The sequence below is a fragment of the Rana temporaria genome, chromosome 3 (assembly GCF_905171775.1).
Source record: "Rana temporaria chromosome 3, aRanTem1.1, whole genome shotgun sequence".
NCBI lineage: Eukaryota > Metazoa > Chordata > Amphibia > Anura > Ranidae > Rana > Rana temporaria.
In genome coordinates, this window is record NC_053491.1 from 30,629,471 (window position 1) to 30,649,084 (window position 19,614).

At 43.1% G+C, this 19,614-nt stretch overlaps 1 protein-coding gene across 1 annotated transcript in view; it reads right to left on the reverse strand.

Moving 5' to 3' along the window:
- Positions 1-12,554: 12,554 nt before the first annotated feature.
- SV2B (synaptic vesicle glycoprotein 2B) overlaps positions 12,555-19,614 on the reverse strand; it is a 171,344-nt gene continuing 164,284 nt past the window's right edge. The window contains exons 12-13 of the mRNA XM_040342369.1: positions 17,713-17,872; positions 12,555-13,239 (exon numbers count right to left, since the gene is read on the reverse strand). Of these exons, the coding sequence (XP_040198303.1) occupies positions 13,056-13,239; positions 17,713-17,872 (344 nt within the window). The 3' untranslated portion in view covers positions 12,555-13,055. The remainder of the gene's footprint in view (positions 13,240-17,712; positions 17,873-19,614) is intronic.

Consider the following 19,614-nt stretch of genomic DNA (forward strand, 5'->3'; position numbering starts at 1 on the left):
TACATCTGAATCTGCAGTTTTCCTTATATCTGAATCCATAGAGTTTCTCCTTTACATCTGAATCCGCAGAATTCCCCTTAAAATCTGGATGAGCAGAGTTCCCCATTATATCTGAATCTGCAGAGTTCCTCCTTTACATCTGAATGCGCATGGTTCCCCTTTACACCTGAATCTGCAGAGTTCCCCTTTACATCTAAACTCGTAGAGTTCCCTTACACTGTAGGGGGGTATTCTCACATAAGGGGGAACACTGCAGACTCTGGTGTAAAGGGGGTCTCTGGTAACCAGAGCCCCCCCCCCCATATATCAGAGTTCCCAGCATTTCCTGTCAATCAGGGTTCCCAGAGCTCCCCTTACACTGTAACGCCCCAGTCTGAGGTCCAGAGTTTTCTGGAGAAGGTTTTCATCAAGGATGTCTCTGTACATTGCTGCATTCATGTTTCCCTCGATCTTGAATAGTCTCCCAGTTCCTGCCACCAAAAAAAATACAGAATGATGCTGCCACCACCATGCTTCACTGTAGGGATGGTATTGGCCAGGTGATGAATGGGGCCTGGTTTCCTCCAGACATGATGATTGCCATTCAGGCCGAAGAGTTCAATCTTTGTTTCATCAAACCAAAGAATCTTGTTTCTCATGGTCGGTGAGTCCTTCAGGTGCTTTTTGGTGTGCGTCTGTGCAATCTATCATACAGGCCTGATTGGTGGAGTGCCGCAGAGATAGTTGTTTTTCTGGAAGGTTCTCCTCTCTCCACAGAGAAATGCTGCAGCTCCGTCTGAGTGATCGAGTTCTTGGTCACCTCCCTGACTAAGGCCCTTCTCCCCCGATCGCTCAGTTTGGCCAGGCGGCTCACTCTAGGAAGAGTCCTGGTGGTTGCAATGATTTTTCATTTACAGATGGTGGAGGCCACTGTGCTTTTTGGGACCTTCAATGCTGCAGACATTTTTCTGTATCCCTCCCCAGATCTGTGCCTCCATACAATCATGTCTCAGAGGTCTACAGGCAATTCCTTGGACTTCATGGCTTGGTTTGTGCTCTGACATGCACTGTTAACTGTGGGACCTTATATAGACAGGGGTGTGCCTTTACCAGAGGTGGACTCCAATCAAGTTGTAGAAACATCTCAAGAATGATCAGTGTAAACAGGATGAGTGTCATGGCAAAGGCTGTGAATACTTATGTACATGTGATTTTTTATTTTTTTTAATAAACTTGCAAAGATTTCAAACAAACTTCTTTCATGTTGTCATTATGGGGTATTGATTGTAGAATTTTGAGGAAAATAATGAATTTAATCCATTTTGGAATAAGGCTGTAACATAAAAAAAATTAGAAAAAGTGAAGCGCTGTGAATACTTTCCAGATGCACTGTATTTATACACAAGGGTTCTTCAAAAAGTTTCCACACTTTTTTAATCTCTATTAAATTAAAAAAAGTGCGGAAACTTTTTGAAGACCCCTCGTGTGTGCGTGTTTATATATACAGTATCTCACAAAAGTGAGTACACCCCTCACATTTCTGTAAATATTTTATTATATCTTTTCATGTGACAACACTGAAGAAATTACACTTTGCTACAATGTAAAGTAGTGAGTGTGCAGCTTGTATAACAGAGGAAATTTGCTGTCCTCAACACACACCCCAACAAAAGTGAGTACACCCCTAAGTGAAAATGTCCAAATTGTGCCCAAAGTGTCAATATTTTGTGCGGCCACCATTATTTTCCAGCACTGCCCTAACCCTCTTGGGCATGGAGTTCACCAGAGCTTCACAGGTTGCCACTGGAGTCCTCTTCCACTCCTCCATGATGACATCACAGAGCTGGTGAATAGTAGAGACCTTGCGCTCCTCCACCTTCCATTTGAGATGCCTCACAGATGCTCAATAGGGTTTAGGTCTAGAGACATGTTTGGCCAGTCCATCACCTTTACCCTCAGCTTCTTTAGCAAGGCAGTGGTCATCTTGGAGGTGTTTGGAGTCGTTATCATGTTGGAATACTGCCCTGCGGCCCAGTCTCTGAAGGGAGGGGATCATGCTCTGCTTCAGTATGTCACAGTACATGTTGGCATTCATGGTTCCCTCAATGAACTGTAGTTCTCCAGTGCCGGCAGCACTCATGCAGCCCCAGACCATGACACTCCCACCACCATGCTTGACTGTAGGCAAGACACACTTGTCTTTGTACTCCTCACCTGGTCGCCGCCACACACACTTGACACCATCTGAACCAAATAAGTTTATCTTGGTCTCAGCAGACCACAGGAGATGGTTCCAGTAATCCATGTCCTTAGTCTGCTTGTCTTCAGCAAACTGTTTGCAGGATTTCTTGTGCATCATCTCTAGAAGAGGCTTCCTTCTGGGACGACAGCCATGCAGACCAATTTGATGCAGTGTGCGGTGTATGGTCTGAGCACTGACAGACTGACCCCCCCACCCCTTCAACCTCTGCAGCAATGCTGGCAGCACTCATAAATATATTTCCCAAAGACAACCTTTGGATATGACGCTGAGCACGTGCACTCAACTCCTTTGTTCGACCATAACGAGGCCTGTTCTGAGTGGAACCTGTCCTGTTAAACCACTGTATGGTCTTGGTCACCGTGATGCAGTTCAGTTTCAGGGTCTTGGCAATCTTCTTATAGCCTAGGCCATCTTTATGTAGAGCAACAATTCATTTTTTTCAGATCCTCAGAGAGTTCTTTGCCATGAGGGGCCATGTTGAACTTCTAGTGACCAGTATGAGAGAGTGAGAGCGATAACACCAAATTTAACACACCTGCTCCCCATTCACATCTGAGACCTTGTAACACTAACGAGTCACATGACACCGGGGAGGGAAAATGGCTAATTGGGCCCAATTTGGACATTTTTACTTAGGGGTGTACTCACTTGTGTTGCCAGCGGGTTAGACATTAACCATTTGCCCACCAGATCAATTCTGGCATTTCTCTCCTATATGTAAAAATCTTTTTTTTTTTTTGCTAGAAAATTACATAGAACCCCCAAACATTATATATGGTTTTTTTTTAGCAGAGACCCTAGAGAATACAATGGCGGTTATTGCAACTTTTTATCTCGCACAGTATTTGCACAGCAATTTTTTCAAACGTGTTTTTAAAAAAAAAAACTGTTTTGTGCTTTAAAAAAAAAAAAAACAATAAACTTAGCCCAATTTTTGTTGCATAATGTGAAAGATGAAGTTGTGCTGAGTAAATAGATACCCAACATGTCACGCTTCAAAATTGCACATGTCCATGGAATGGCGCCAAACTTCGGTACTTAAAAATCCCCATAGGCAATGCTATAATTTTTTTTACTGGTTACATGTTTTGAGTTACAGAGGAGGTCTAGGGCTATAATTATTGCTCTCGCTCTAATGTTCACGGAGACACCTCACATGTGTGGTTTCAACACCATTTTAATATGTGGGTGGGACTTGTGTATGCGTTTGCTTCTAAGTGGGAGGACACAGGGACAGGGGCACTTACATCTTTTCTTTTTATTGTTAATTTTACTTAAAAAATCAATAATTTGACACTTTAAAAAAAAAAAGTTTTATCACTTTTATTCCTATTACAAGGAATGTAAACATCCCTTGTAATAGGAATATGGCATGACAGGTCCTCTTTTCAGTGAGATGTGGGGTCAATAAGACCCCACATCCCACCTCTAGGCTGGGAAGCCTGAAATCCCCCCCTCCCCAAAAAAACGATCACTGCTTTCCAGTCAAAGCGGTAAACTTTCTTTAATACAGAGGCCGGGCGTGACGTCATAACATCGTGCCCAGCCTCCTACAATTATAGAGACTCCGGCGACCAGCTGGTCTGCTGGAAATCTCTATCGTGGACATCCAGGGGCCGTCGGATTCCTTCTCCGACTCACCGATCGCAGTTTTGAGTCGGTAGAAGCACCGGAGGGTGGCGGGAGAAGGGGACGTCCCCTCCCGCCAATCCCGTAGGAACGATCAAGCGGCGGAACAGCCACTATGATCGTTCTTATGGTGTAGGGAATTGCCAGGTGAAAAAGGCAATATCGGATATATCACCAGATATATCACCACAAAGCCGAGGACGTCTTTAGACGTTCAGCGGTCGGCAAGTGGTTAATGGCTGTGTGTTGAGTTATTTTGAGGGGACAGAAAATGTACACTGTTATACAAGCTGTACACTCACTACTTTACATTGTAGCAAAGTGTAATTTCTTCAGTGTTGTCACATGAAAAGATAGAATAAAATATTTACAAAAATGTGAGGGGTGTACTCACTTTTGTGAGATACTGTGTATATATATATATATATATATATATATATATTTATCTATTTATCTATCTATCTATCTATCTATATATCTATATTTATATAGATATATATATATATATATATATATATATATATATATATCGATTAGGGATGAGCCGAACACCCCTTATTCGATTCGCACCAGAACCTGCAAACACACCAAATGTTTGTGAACTTTAGAACCCCATTAAAGTCTATGGGACTCGAACGTTTGAAATCTAAAGTGCTAATTTTAAAGGCTAATATGCAAGTTATTGTCCTAAAAAGTGTTTGGGGACCCGGGTCCATCCCCACGGGACATGTATCAATGCAAAAAAAAGTTTTAAAAACTACAGTTTTTTTCTGGAGCAGTGATTTTAAATTACTTTTTATCCTTCAGAAATGACACTTTGTGCAGGGACAGTTCTAAGCACGGGAGACATGCACTGCTTTACAGGCATACTATACACACCCTCTAGGTACGAAATTTAAAGGAATATTTCACTTTTATTGTTTCACTTTAAGCATTATTAAAATCACTGCTCCCGAAAAAACGTCCGTTTTTTGCATTGATACATGTCCCCTGGGGCAGGACCCAGGTCCCCAAACACTTTTTATGACAATAACTTGCATATAAGCCTTTAAAATTAGCACTTTAGATTTCTCCCATAGACTTTTCCAGGGTGTTCTGCTGCTTTTCGAATTTGCCGCAAACACCCCAAATTGTTCGTTGTTCGGCGAACAAGTAATGTTCGAGTCGAACATGAGTTTGACTCGAACTCAAAGCTCATCCCTAATATATATATATATATATATATATATATATATATATATATATATATATATATATATATATATATATAGTGTTTCCCCGAAAAAAAAGACCTACCCCAAAAATAAGCCCTATTGTGATTTTTGGGGAGGGCTGCAATATAAGCCCTACCCTGAAAATAAGACCTACAGTAGCGCGGTATGTGATGTGGGCTGTGTGCTGGATGCATTCGGTATAGCGCAGCTCGGCGCTCAGCTGGCCTCCCGCTGCTCTACTCCTCTTCAGCCAGCTGTCCGCGGGGGATTTTGACCCCCCTCAGTGCTCAGAGCAGGAACAAGAGATCCGGCGGGCCATGGAAGCGCATAGTGGCGCTCAGCTGATGTCCCGCTGCTCTTCTCCTCTCTTCTGCCAGCTCTCTTCTGCGGGGGATATCTGACCCCCTTCATTTGCAGTGCTCTGGCGGGGCATGGGTGTGGCGCTATGTGAAGGTGTTTGTCACACATGGTTTGCAGAAAGGTACAGTTTTTATTATGTGATGTAATCCAGAGCATTCTTGAGTTTTGCAGGCACTTTTACTCGGTTCCACTGGCCACTGGTGATTCCTGACAGGCAGGGAGGGAGATTGGGGGAAATATCAGCACATGACAAGCCCTACCCCGAAAATAAGCCCTACTGGGTCTTTTGTTGCCAAAATTAATATAAGACCCGGGCTTATTTTCAGGGAAACACAGTATATAGATAGATAGATAGATAGATAGATAGATAGATAGATAGATAGATAGATAGATAGATAGATAGATAGATAGATAGATATGGATATAGATATATTTTTTTCACTTTTTTCTTTTCCCAAAGCAGAGTTTAGTGGCACTTTGAATTCAGGGAGTGAGTCCCCCCAGGAGACATACAAAGCCAGTGCATGATTCTTTTCGGTACATGAGTTGGTATATAGAATGAAAACATTTATTTGTAATAAGGAAGTACTTTGATTTATAGTTATCAACTGAGTCACATGTGTTTTTTAAAACATAAATACTGAATACACAGACATCACAAAATGCATTCCTTAAATGTAGCAACAATTAAAAGCTAAATGACAACATCCTGGAAGTGAAAATTAAGAACGTCGTTCTGGAATTGTCCAATGACACCTTCTCATAGTACTGCTGGATGGTTGGAAGGTCAAGTATAGGAAACATCTACCAAAGATTAAATATGTCTAGATCAGCCTTTCTCAACCTTTTAGATGCAGAGGAACACTTGAAAAAGCGTTTTGGTTTCAGGGAACCCCTGCAAAAAATGATTATATCTTCAACTAATCTACATTAGTGTGATGGTCAGTGGGAAGAATGCTCCTTACACTTGTGGCCATCGGGAAGAACTACCTCCTTACAGATAACTAAAAGGATCAATGGTGTCAGTGAGAACTTATCTAGGAGTCAGAAATTACACGAGGAACCCCTGGCAACCAGGGCTGTCTTAATGAGAGGGCACACCTGGGCACTGCCCAGGGGCCCCAGCTGCATGGGGGCCCCCTGCACTTTCCCCAAAGCAGCTTGTCCTTGAGTCCACGCTGCCCCGAAATTTGGGGCACCATGATGGCACTGAGAGTGATAGATGCACAGGGGAGGCAGTCTGCCTCCTACCTACTTGATGTCTGTTTACCTGCACTGTCATCATTGTAGGGGCCCCAGAGCATTACTTTGCCCAGGGGCCCATACAGGGCCGGCCCTACCATGGAGGGGGGCAGCATTTCATTCTTGGTACCAGGCAGCACAATGTCTTGGGCCGGCACTGGGCCCATAATGCTATTAAGACTGCCCTGCTGGCAAGTGGCAACCTCTGGAGGAAACCCTGGTTGAGAAACCCTAGTCTAGATGAATCACAAATAAAGTTATTCTTTATTACAGCAGATTTTTGATATTTTCTATGTCTCTGCAATTATTAATTGTCAAGATATATTACATTGCAGCATGCAGCTAAGGGCATGGAATTAGTACTTATCATACCCGGTATGCATATTTTTGGAAATTATGAATAAGAAGCTGGTCTTTTTAACATTTCTGTGCATTACCTAACCTCCAAACTAGTCTGATTAACAGCAAAAACACTGGTTAAAAAATACTTAAAGTGGTATTAAAGCCGAAAACAAACATTTATTATATTGCAGCTTACCAATTCTCCATGAATAAATACAAATATAAGAATTGTAATAAAAGTGTTATCTGGGGTTCAGCTTTAATTTATTAGTCAAGTTCATCTAAATCTGCTAGTGCATCTAACACTAGACATGTGCACCGACGGAAAATGTGTTCGTTTTCGTTTCACTCTTTTTTATTTTTTGTGGGGTTTTCGGGTCATTCACTATGACTGCAATTTGTAAATTTGTAAACTCGTAAATACGTCAATTAGAAAATCCAAAAATAAGAAAGAAAACATGAAAATTTGAAGGAAAAACAAACTAACTAATAATAACTAAATACATTATAGGTATTGGAATTTACTTTCAATTATACATAATAATAATAATAATAATAATAATAATAATAATAATAATAAAAAGCTTTAATTATTATTATTATTGTTATTTATTATTATTAATTTGCTACGTTCCATTTGTTTAGATATGGCATTCGTTATTTTGGATAGTTCGTAACCTCTGATAATTTCATATTCGTTACGTTTACTAACAGCCAAATTTTAAATCAAATTCCAATACCTATAATTTAATAGTTAATAATCGTTAAGTTAATATTAGTTAGTTATTATTTCATATTTTCGGGTTTTCGGGATTTTTAAATTCCGAATTTCCGATTTTTCAAATGTATGAGTTTACGAATATTCGGAAAAATTCGTTAAACGGGTCTTCGTTAATTTGGATATTTTCGAATTAACGAATATGTCGAAATTCGTTAAAAAACGAATTTGGAAACACAAAACAAACTGCACATATCTATCTAACACCTGATGCTGCAGTCCTAACGTGTCTCCTTGGCCCCTCCATCCAGATTGGAGACCCTAAGACAGGAAGTTTGTTACTGGCCAGATCACAAGGTGAAAGTAAAGGGTAAAAAAATCCTGAAAAATAGAAAGTAATGCTGTCACCCTATTTAAGGCTTAGTAAGCTGCAATATATTAAAGCAGTATTAAACCCCAAACCAAAAACGTAATATATTGCAGCTTACCAATCATTAGATGTGGTGTCTGCATTAGTTTTTTATTTTAGTTTTTTTTCCCCACTGTTTTTACCTGTTGATCTGGCCAGTAACACTCCTCCTGTATAAGAGTGCCCCCAATCGTCTTTTACTAACACAAAATCAGCTAAAGCAGCCCAAAAGGTGGCGCCATCCGAATGCAACTTCCCCTTTATAGTGCCGTCGTACGTGTTGTACGTCACCGCGCTTTACTAGAGCATTTTTTTTTTCACGATCGTGTGTAGGAAAGGCCGTTTTAATGATCGGGTTGAAAAAAACGTTGTCTTTTCTAGAGCCTGAAAAACGTAATTTTTTACAACCTGTAAAACGGTCGTGTGTACGCGGCATAAGAAAAAAAAATGCAGCCATCACATCTAATGCCGCCTACACACCATAATTTTTCAGCATTAAAAAACAAAGTTTTTCCAATTTCATCATTAAAAACCACGTTGTCCACACTCCATCGTTTTTAAAAAATGACGAACAAAGCGCGGTGACGTGCAACACATACAACGGCACTCTAAAGGGGAAGTTCTATTCGCCTTTGGGCTGCTTTAGCTGATTCCTTGTTAGTAAAAGATGATTTGCGCTTTTCTGTCTGTTACAGCGTGATGAATGTGCTTACTCCATTATGAATGGTAGTTTTACCAGAACAAGCGCTCCCGTCTCATAACTCGCTTCTGAGCATGCGCGGGTTTAAAACGTCGTTTTAGCCCACACACGATCATTTTTTACAACCCGAAAAACGACATAGTTTAAAACGACGTTAAAAAATGCAGCATGTTCGAATTTTTTTTTTTGTCGTTTTTCAGAACCTGAAAAATTATGTGAAGCCCACACACCATCATTTTAAATGACGTTTTTCAAAAACAACGTTTTTTTCATGCCGAAAAATTATCGTTTGTACGCGGCATAAGAATTGGTAAGCTGCAATATAATAAATGTTTTGCTTTTGGGTTTTTATGCCACTTTACATTTTTATGATTTTCTTTAAATAGTCTGAAATTGAAGTGCGTTCATGAAATATAGGATGTGTGTGGTAATGAATAGGAAAAGGGCACACAGTGAAATCTTTAAGCAGAACCTGAAAAGTTGATTGCACCTCTCCAGATTTAAGAGGTCAAGAGGCTTCATCAGTTAACAAAAATAATCTTTTGACTCAAAACCAAAATGAAGTATTTGTCAGTGTTGGCAATTGGAAATGTTGTGCTTATATTTGTGCTAAAGGGAGAGATATATTACACATGAAATCATAGTATTCCGAAAACTAGACCATGTTCAGAGAATAAAAATCATTGTGGCAATATATTAAACATGATCTTTTTGCTGGCGGGGGACTGGATAATAAAGAGTTGAATATTTTGGGTACTTACGCCCAGGGCTGGACTGGGACAAAAATGTGGCCCTGGACTGTGGTTGGATTTTAGGACCACCAGTGCCTAGCAGCCAATGATATGCCTCCAGCATTTACAGGTGGACCAGACTCCTCTCTCCCGACCTGCTCCACCTTCCTGCTGCTTGTTGAAAGGTAAGGAGGGACTCTGCTGGAAACATATAGATGTGGGGGGGGGACTCTGCTGGGCACACATGGATGTGGGGGGGCTGGCTGGGCGCACATAGATTTAAGGGGCGGGACTCCAAAGTTTGGAGACCCCTGATCTAGACCATACGGGGCCCTAACCTCTACTGTCTTAATCAAGAGGGGATGAACCTCTAGAGCACAGGTGTCAAACACAAGGCCCACGGGCCAAATCCGGCTCTCCAGGCCATTTTATGTGGCCCTCACACCGCTTCTGCAGCTGCAGGAGAGCTCCAGTCCTCCTCTGGTCCTCCTCCCGACCCTTACTTTCTGCTTTCAAGCAATGCATCTGGCTTCTTTCCAGAAGCAGCAAAAGGTAAGGGGATGGACTGTGATGTAAGGGAGAGTGGGGGACTCAACTTCTGATGGTGGGGTGGCTCTTGACATCAAATGCTGGACAACTAATCTTACAAATACAACCGGCCCTTTTGAGGGCAATTGTAATGCTGATGCGGCCCACAATGAAATTGAGTTTGACATCCTTGCTCTAGAGCAGGGGATTCCAAACTGCGGCCCGAGGGCCTGATGTGGCCCTTTGCTAGCCTTCATCTGGCCCTTGGGGCAGTTTTGCTCCCAACGATATGAGGCACTATTCCTCCCAATGCCACCAACAATGGGCACTATTTCTTCCACTAATAGCAATGATGGAGCACTGTTCCTCCCCTTACTGCCCACCAGCACGGGAGCCGTGTTTATTCTCACTGATGCTCGGCCCTGGGGCATTTTCTACCCCCACTGATCAGAATCCAGCCCCCCTGAAGTCTGAAAGACAGTAAACTGGCCTTTTGCTTGAAAGGTATGGAGACCCCTGCTCTAGAGCAACCTTTCTAAACCTTTTCAACACAGAGGAACCCTTTGAAATAGCTTTCCGATCTCAGGGAACCCCTGCTAACAAAGACTATATCCACAACTCATGATACATTAGTGTGATGGTCAGTGGGAAGAATGCTCCTTTAAGCGGAGCTCCGCTGAAAAAAAAAATATTAAAAGCCAGCAGCTACAAATACTGCAGCTGCTGACTTTTAATATTAGGACACTTACCTGTCCTGGAGTCCAGCGCCGTCCGCAGCAGAGGACGAGCGATCGCTCGTCACTCTGCAACCCCCCCCCCCCCTCCATGGTTAGGGAACCAGGAATTCACTGACTGGCTCCCGCTGTGTTCTGGGAGCCGAGTGTTCCCAGAACACAACGGGGGGGACGGGAACTGACGTTCTGCCCATAGTCTACCTGCAGACTGTGTGGTCAGAAGTGGGTGCAAATACCTGTCTTTAGACAGGTATCTGCATTCTGCACCCCCCTGAAAGGTGTCAAATGTGACACCGGAGGGGGGGAGGGTTCCGATCAGCGGGAGTTCCACTTTAGGGTGGAGCTCCGCTTTAAACCTGTGGTCAAAGGGAAGACTGAGCCCTTACAGATAGCTAAAAATATCAATGGTGTCAGTGGTGAACTTATCTAAAAGGCAGAAATTGCTCATTGCTCAAGGAACCCCTAGCATCCTCTGGAGGAACCCTAGTTGAGAAAGCCTGCTCTAGATATAGTTGTGTATACAGAGGGTTTATGGTGACCTCTCATTTTAGTAGGCATCAGTAGAAGCCCCTAGTTCATAGGAGCAACATGTAAAATCTGATTAAAATGTTTTACCTTACAATGAGGTCCCGAGTTCTAATCTCACCCAAGACACTTATGTGCATGGAGTTTGCATGTTCTCCCTGTGCTTGTGTACTGGTAGGTAACTTGGCCCTATTATGTGTGCTTGCATGTATGTCTGAATAGGGACCTTGTACTGTAAGCTCATTGAGCGCAGGGATGGATATGAATGTACAGTATGTCACATTATACTGCATAAATTGTTGGTCCTATATAAATACCTGTAATAAATAAAATAAATAAATTATACGCAATTACAGCATCAAGGATAGCCTGATGAGGTCACCATGCAGTATAAGTAATATCTCTGCTCTTTCTAGTCCCCCTCTAGCAGAAAGGAGAAAATATGTTTTTCTTTCATTAACATGAAGACATATAGCCAGATTCACAAAGAGTTATGCCGGCGTATCGGTAGATACACCAACGTAACTCGGAATCTAAGCCGTCGTAAGTTTAAGTGTATGCTCAAACTGAGATACACTTAAACCTAGCTAAGATACGACGGCCTGAGCTGTCGTAACTTAGGGTGCAATTTTTCCGCTGGCCGCTAGGTGGCGCTTCCGTTGAGTTCGGCGTAGAATATGTAAAAGCCTAGATACGCCGATTCACGAATGTACGTGCGCCCGTCGCAGTAAAGATACGCCGTTTACGTAAGGCGTTTTCCAGCGTAAAGTTATTCCAACAAATAGCTGGCCTAGTCAATGTTAAGTATGGCCATCGTTCCCGCGTCGAAATTTGAAATGTTTACGTTGTTTGCGTAAGTCGTCCGTGAATGGGGCTGGACGTAATTTACGTTCACGTCGAAACCAATACGTCCTTGCGGCGTACTTTGGAGCAATGCACACTGGGATATGTACACGGACGGCACATGCGCCGTTCTTAAAAAAACGTCAATCACGTCGGGTCACCAATCATTTCCATAAAACACGCCCCCCCCATCCTCATTTGAATTAGGCGCGCTTACACCGGCCCCATTTAGGCTACGCCGCCGTAAGTTAGGAGGCAAGTGCTTTGTGAATACAGCACTTGCCTCTCTGACTTACGGCGGCGTAGCGTAAATACGATACGCTATGCCGCCTTAAAGATGCGGCGCCCTACCTGAATCTGGCTAATAGAATAAAATCAATCCTTTTTTTTTATCTTTTCCTTTACATTCAGTCCACATCTTCCAGTGTTGGCGTATGGTCGGAGAAAACGTACTGGAAAAGATCTACGATCGTTTCCCTAGGGTGACAATATAGGATATAGGATAATATTTTTCTCATATTTAAATACCAGTAGTAGGATATTTCTGAAAGCCTCTTATAACTAGATACAATTCTATACATTATGGTAAATCAAAGACAATATAAAAATAAACTAAAAACACAAATGTATCCTTATCCAGGAGAGAGGACAGCATTGGCGATCTGCTTGGATTCTCAGATTGGCTTGAGCTGTGATGACCGAGACGATGTGTGTTCTTTTATGTCCGATGATTGACTTGGCTCTAACCAAACCACTTTCAGTAGTTCCGCCCCCCAAATCTTCGCTCGCTATAGCGCTTTCACTGAAAGGTCTCAATAGTGTGTTCCATTGTGCGTATTTACATGAGGACAAGTTCTCGTGTTTCAGGTAGTCGAAGAGATATAAGGCCTCCGCCTACGAGGGCTGTGGATGCGAGGAGGATCGGGACCACCTTCGTTATCCCGACAAAAGAAGCAAAGATGGAGTTTCCAAATATAGCGGCCAGCTTGCACAGACCATTCAAGATCCCGAATGCTGTTGCTCTGTTGGGGGATTTAAAAAGTATAAATATACAGATTTGTTCAGAACTTAAAAAATATAACTCAACATTTGTAAGTACACATATTTCTATCTACATTCGTTTTGGATGTAATTTATAGTTTTAACTTTTTAATTAACCACTTGACCTCCAGAAAGATTTACTTTAGTGGGCGTTCCTATCCAGCAGGTGATTGACGTGATGACAAAAACGACCTCACCCCGTCGCATAAGGAACGTCACGATTTGCCGAAAGAAGCCGAACGGCGAGTCGGCGCTATACGGCGCCTGCGCACCGACGTTTGGCTTCTTTCGGCAACTCGTGACGCTCCTTATGCGACGGGGGTGGTAGTTTTTGTCATCACGTCAATCACCTACTTCATAGGAACGCCCACTCCCGCGGGAGTCCCGACCCGGAAACAGGGGAAGAAAATAGCTGTACGAGGTATGTACAGCAAAAAACAAACGGCATACTGTGAATGTAGAGAGTGAGCTGGATATAATGTTAGAAAATCGTTTTTAGGGTGAACCCCCGCTTTAATGCTGCTGTGCTCAATCAGCGTTATGAGCCCTGACTCAGGAGCAGGGCCACCAGTGTAACTAACAACCAGTGAATATCGGTGATACCACCCCTTGTGAGGCCAAGGACCCAGCATGCCCTCAGTCAGTGTCGTCACAAGGGGCGGGTTCACCATGTGACATCACCGGGTGGCCCCCGCCCCTTAGTTATTAAAGAGCAGGATCTGGGGCCCACCTTGTTAAAGAGGGCTTCCAGATTCCGATAAGCCCTCTGCCCACAGACCCCCACAACCACCGGCCAGGGTTGTGGGGAAGAGGCTCTTGCCCTTGAATTATTTTTCCTATCATGGGCGGGAGTGGGGCCCCATGTCATGTTTTGCCTAAGGCCTCACAAAGCCTAGAGCCGCCTCTGGGTGCAGGAACTTAACCACGACCCCGTTCAGATTTCACAAACAGTAGAAGGGTCTTAAAGGGGCATTACATACCAGAATTGCATTACATGCAGAGTTCAGTGGGGGTTACACACAGAGTGCAGAGCTGTCACTTGTAAACACAGAAACCGGACTTCTGTGTTTACAAGTGATTGTGGTGAGCAGGCACCAAAGGGTCTGAGCCAGAGGTGGTGGAACTGAGTTCCCCCTGAAAAAAAGTCCTGGATACGGCACTGCGTTACTTTAACCACTTCAGCCCCGGACCATTTGGGTGGTCGAAGACCAAGCCACTTTTTGCGATTCGGCACTGCGCCGCTTTAACGGACAATTGCGCGGTCGTGCGACGTGGCTCCCAAACAAAATTGACGTCATTTTTTTCCCACAAATAGAGCTTACCTTTGGTGGTATTTAATCACCTCTGCGGTTTTTATTTTTTGCGTTATAAATAAAAATAGAGCGTCAATTTTGAAAAAAAATCTATATTTTTTTTACTTTTTGCTATAAATATCCCCAAAAAATATATATATATAAAAAAAAAAAATTCCTCAGTTTAGGCCGATATGTATTCTTCTACATATTTTTGGTAAAATAAGCGTTTATTGATTGGTTTGCGCAAAAGTTATAGGGTTTACAAAATAGGGGATAGTTTTATGGCATTTTTATAAACTTTTTTTTTTTTACTAGTAATGGCGGCGATCAGCGATTTTTTTCGTGACTGCGACGTTATGGCGGACACATCGGACACTTTTGACACATTTTTGGGAACATTGTAATTTTCACAGCGATCAGTGCTATAAAAATGCACTGGTTACTGTGAAAATGACACTGGCAGTGAAGGGGTTAACCAGGAGGGGACGCTGTAGGGGTTAAGTGTGCCTAGCATAGTGATTCTTACTGTAGGGGGGGTTGGGCTTTGTGTCACAACTCACATGACACTGATCTCCGCTCCGAGTACACGGAGCCGAGATCAGTGTCATTCTCACTAGGCAGAGCAAGGAGATGCTTGTTTACACAAGTATCTCCCCACTCCATACCTCCGTGAAACGATTGCGGGGATCCCCGCGGCGATCGAGTCCGCGGGACCCGCTGTCCGACTCAGGGGGAAGGCGGCAGGGTCGCGAGCGTGCCAGGCATTTAAAGGGCCACATACAGGTACATGATTATGCATGTCCGTACCATTCTGCCGCCGTATATATACCATGGGCGGTCCTTAAGCGGTTAACTGACAATTACGCGGTCGTGCAACACTGTACCCAAATAACATTTACAGTGGAACCTTGGCTTACGAGCATAATCCGTTCCAGGAGAATGCTCGTAATCCAAAGCACTCGCATATCAAAGTGAGTTTCCCCATAGAAGTCAATGGAAACAAAGATAATTTGTTCCGCGTTGACTTCAATGGCATGCAATACCAGAGGTGGGGGGGGGCGGAGAGCCTCCGAAATGATCAGGGACAGCTCGGCTGACTTCGGAAAGGCTTGGAAACATCCGATCCCATCCGAGTGTCACCGGCGCCCCAACACCTCTGGCCAAATGCAGTACTGCACACCCCATTAGCTTGAATTCTGCTCGTTTTGCGTGACAACACCCGCAAACCGAATCAGAATTTAAAAAAAAAAGTTGCTCGTCTTTCAAAACGCTCGTTAACAGCGTTACTCGCAAACGAAGGCTCCACTGTATGCCAAATAGAGCTTTCTTTTGGTGGTATTTGATCACCGCTGCGTTTTTTTTTTTTTTGTGCTATAAACAAAAAAAGACCGCCAACTTTGAAAATAAATGAATAAAATGATATCTTTTACTTTTTAATATGCAACATATCCAATAAAAAAGAAATAAAAAAAATCAAATTTCTTCATAAATTTAGGCCAATATGTATTCTGCTACATGTTTTTGGTAAAAAAAAAATCTCAATAAGCGTATATTGATTAGTGTACATCAGGGGTCTTCAAACTACGGCCCTCCAGTTGTTCAGGAACTACAATTCCCATCATGCCTAGTCATGTCTGTGAATGTCAGTGTGTTGCAATGCCTCATGGGAAGTGTAGTTCTACAACAGCTGGAGGGCCGTAGTTTGAAGATCCCTGGTGTACATGAATGTTATATAGGTAGATTCAGTAAGAGTTAGGCCGGCTTATCAGTATAATAAGTCGACCTAACTCAGAATCTACGCCGACTTATGTTTAAGCGTATGCTCAAACAGAGATACGCTTAAACATATCTAAGATAAGACGGCTTGCGCCGTCCTATCTTAGGTTGCAATTTTTCTGATGGCCGCTAGGTGGCGCTTCCATTGCGGTCGGCGTAGAATATGTAAATGAGTTGATACGCCGATTCACGAACGTACGCCCGGCCGCCGCAGTAGTTTTACGCCTTTTCCCTAAGGCATTAGCAGGCCTAAAGTTATTCCATCTATTAGGTGGAATAACAATGTTAAAGTATGGCCGCCGTTCCCGCCGCGAGATTCAAATTTTTTACGTCGTTTGCGTAAGTCGTCCGCGAATCGGGATTTACGTCGTTTACGTCCACGTCGAAATCAATAGGCCCGTACGGCGTACTTAGCCGCAATGCACACTGGGAAGTGTAGGCGCCCGGCGCATGCGCAGTAAGAAAAGAACGTAAAAAACGTGAGGTCAAGCCTCATTACCATCAAACACGCCCCCCTCCAACACATTTGAATTTGGCGCCCTTACGCCCGCCCGATTTAGGCTACACCGCCGTATATTAGCAGGCAAGTACATTGAGAATCATTTACTTGCCTAGCTAACTTACGGCGGCGTAGCCTAAACAGGCTAAGCTACGCCGCCATAAGTTTAGGCAGATGTACTTGAATCTACCTAATAGCGTCTATAAAGTATGGGATATATTTATGGATTTTTTTTACATTAGTAATGGCGGAGATTGGTGACTTACAGTGGGACTGCAATAAGCACGGGAAACAAGCGCTGCTTTACAGGCATACTATACACCCCCCCCAGGTACGAAATTTAAAGGAATATTTCACTTTTATTGTTTCACTTAAGCATTATTAAAATCACTGCTCCCGAAAAAGCGTCAGTTTTTAAAACTTTCTTTTGCATTGATACATGTCCCCTGGGGCAGGACCAAGGTCCCCAAACACTTTTTATGACAATAACTTTAAAAGTAGCACTTTAGATTTCAAACGTTCGAGTCCCATAGACTTTAATGGGGTTCTAAAGTTCACACAAACTTTTGGTCTGTTCGCAGGTTCTGGTGGTTCTGGGGGGGGGGGGGTGGAGGGGGTGCGATAGTTCGGCTCATCCCTACTCGCCGATACCCTAGAAAACTCCATTGCAAGGTGAAAATTCCCTGGAAACAGCTTATTTGCCTTTAGCAAACCATTGACTTCACATGGCCAGAAAGCTATTTTATAACATTGTTTTAAACTAATATTACAATAAACTTTGACAGATTAAAACTACAATACCAATGTTCTAAATAAAATTGATAAATATCTGACTTATGTAGTCGAGAATACATTAGAAAAATGATTTATTGGAGAGACAATACCTTTTATTTGTGGGATAGAGCTCTACAGTGATCACATCCAAGGCATTCCAGGCCGCTATGCTGGTTCCACAGAACAGACACTGCCAGCCAATCATCGCAGACTCGCTGTTACCAAAGAACAGGAAAAAGCAGCAAACCGCTGAGATGAGCATGGAGCCAGCTACAAGGAAGACATAAACATAAAATTAGCCAGGGTGGATATAAATCAATTTCATTTATTTATAAATTAATTTAAATAATTTTTTTTTTTTTATCAAATTTATTTTAATAAATTGCTTTTGGAGTAAAAATATATCTAAGATAGTTTTGTATTTAAGATACAATGATCATTTAGTTTATTCAGCATGAAATGGAGCTTAGTTATGTAGCATGAGGCTGTATATTCTGCAATATTTACATTTTTGGTAAATCGGGTGTTTTTTTTACAATCGAAGCAGTACTTACCGTTTTAGAGATAGATCTTCTCCGCCGCTTCCGGGTATGGGCTGCGGGACTGGGCGTTCCTATTTGATTGACAGGCTTCCGAGAGGCTTCCGACCGTCGCATACATCGCGTCACGAGTAGCCGAAAGAAGCCGAACGTCGGTGCGGCTCTATACGGCCCCTGCGCACCGACGTTCGGCTACTTTCGGAAAATCATGACGCAATGTATGCGACCGTCGGAAGCCTGTCAATCAAATAGGAACGCCCAGTCCCGCAGCCCATACCCGGAAGCGGCGGAGAAGATGCATCTCTAAAACGGTAAGTACTGCTTCGATTGTAAAAAAAACACCCGATTCCCCTTGACAAAACGAGCCTCAATCTAATGTTAAAAAAAAAAGGTTTTTGGGTGAACCTCCACTTTAAGGAGCACCTTCCATTTCAGATCCATCATGGCAGCGCCTCATAGCGAGAATCCACTCACCTGCTGCCGCCACGTCCCTCACGTTGGTGTGTCACTGCCGCATCACCAGCCATTAACATGAATGGGACTGTCAACAGCGCGTCAGAGGTGGAGCCGAAGCAAGACAGAGATGACAGTTGCTCTTTAAAAATTATGATTTAAATCAAGTTGATTTAAATCAGGCCTGTTTTCTAGTGATTTAAATCAAATCCAGCCTGAAATTAACTAATATAAAAAATATTGAAAATAAAGGGAAAAATAAGCTTAAGTTTAGTATTTTTTTAAAAAATCAGCATAAGGGACGATACTTACATTAAATGAGAAGTGTCCCTTGTGCTGGTGGCTGCTCTGTTCCTTGAAATCTTCCATCTCCCCCCTCATGCCATATGCAGCTGTTCTAGTGCTGCAAGAGTTAATATGGGCGAGTATGCTCACCCTTTCTACCCCCCTTCCCCTTTAATCATATAAGCTATGGGGTAGATTCAGGTAGGGGCGCGCACTCATCTGGCGGCGCAGCGTATCGTCTTTACGCTACGCCGCCGTAAATTACAGGAGCAAGCGCTGTATTCACGAAGCACTTGCTCCGTAATTTGCGGCGGCGTAGCGTAAAAGGGGCCGGCGTAAGCGCGCGTAATTCAAATGATCCGGTAGGGGGTGTGGATCATTTAAATTAGGCGCGTTCCCGCGCCGAACGTACTGCGCATGCGGCGTCCCTAAAATTTCCCAACGTGCATTGCGGTAAATGACATCGCAAGGACGTCATTGGTTTCGACGTGAACGTAAATGGCGTCCAGCGCCATTCACGGACGACCTACGCAAACGACGTAAAATTTTCAAATCGCGACGCGGGAACGACGTCCATACTTAACATTGGCTGCGCCTCCTAATAGCAGGAGCAACGTTACGACGAAAACTACTTACGCAAACGACGTAAAAAACTACCGCCGGGCGCACGTACGTTTGTGAATCAGCGTAAGTATGTAATTTGCATACTCTACGCTGACAACTACGGAAGCGCCA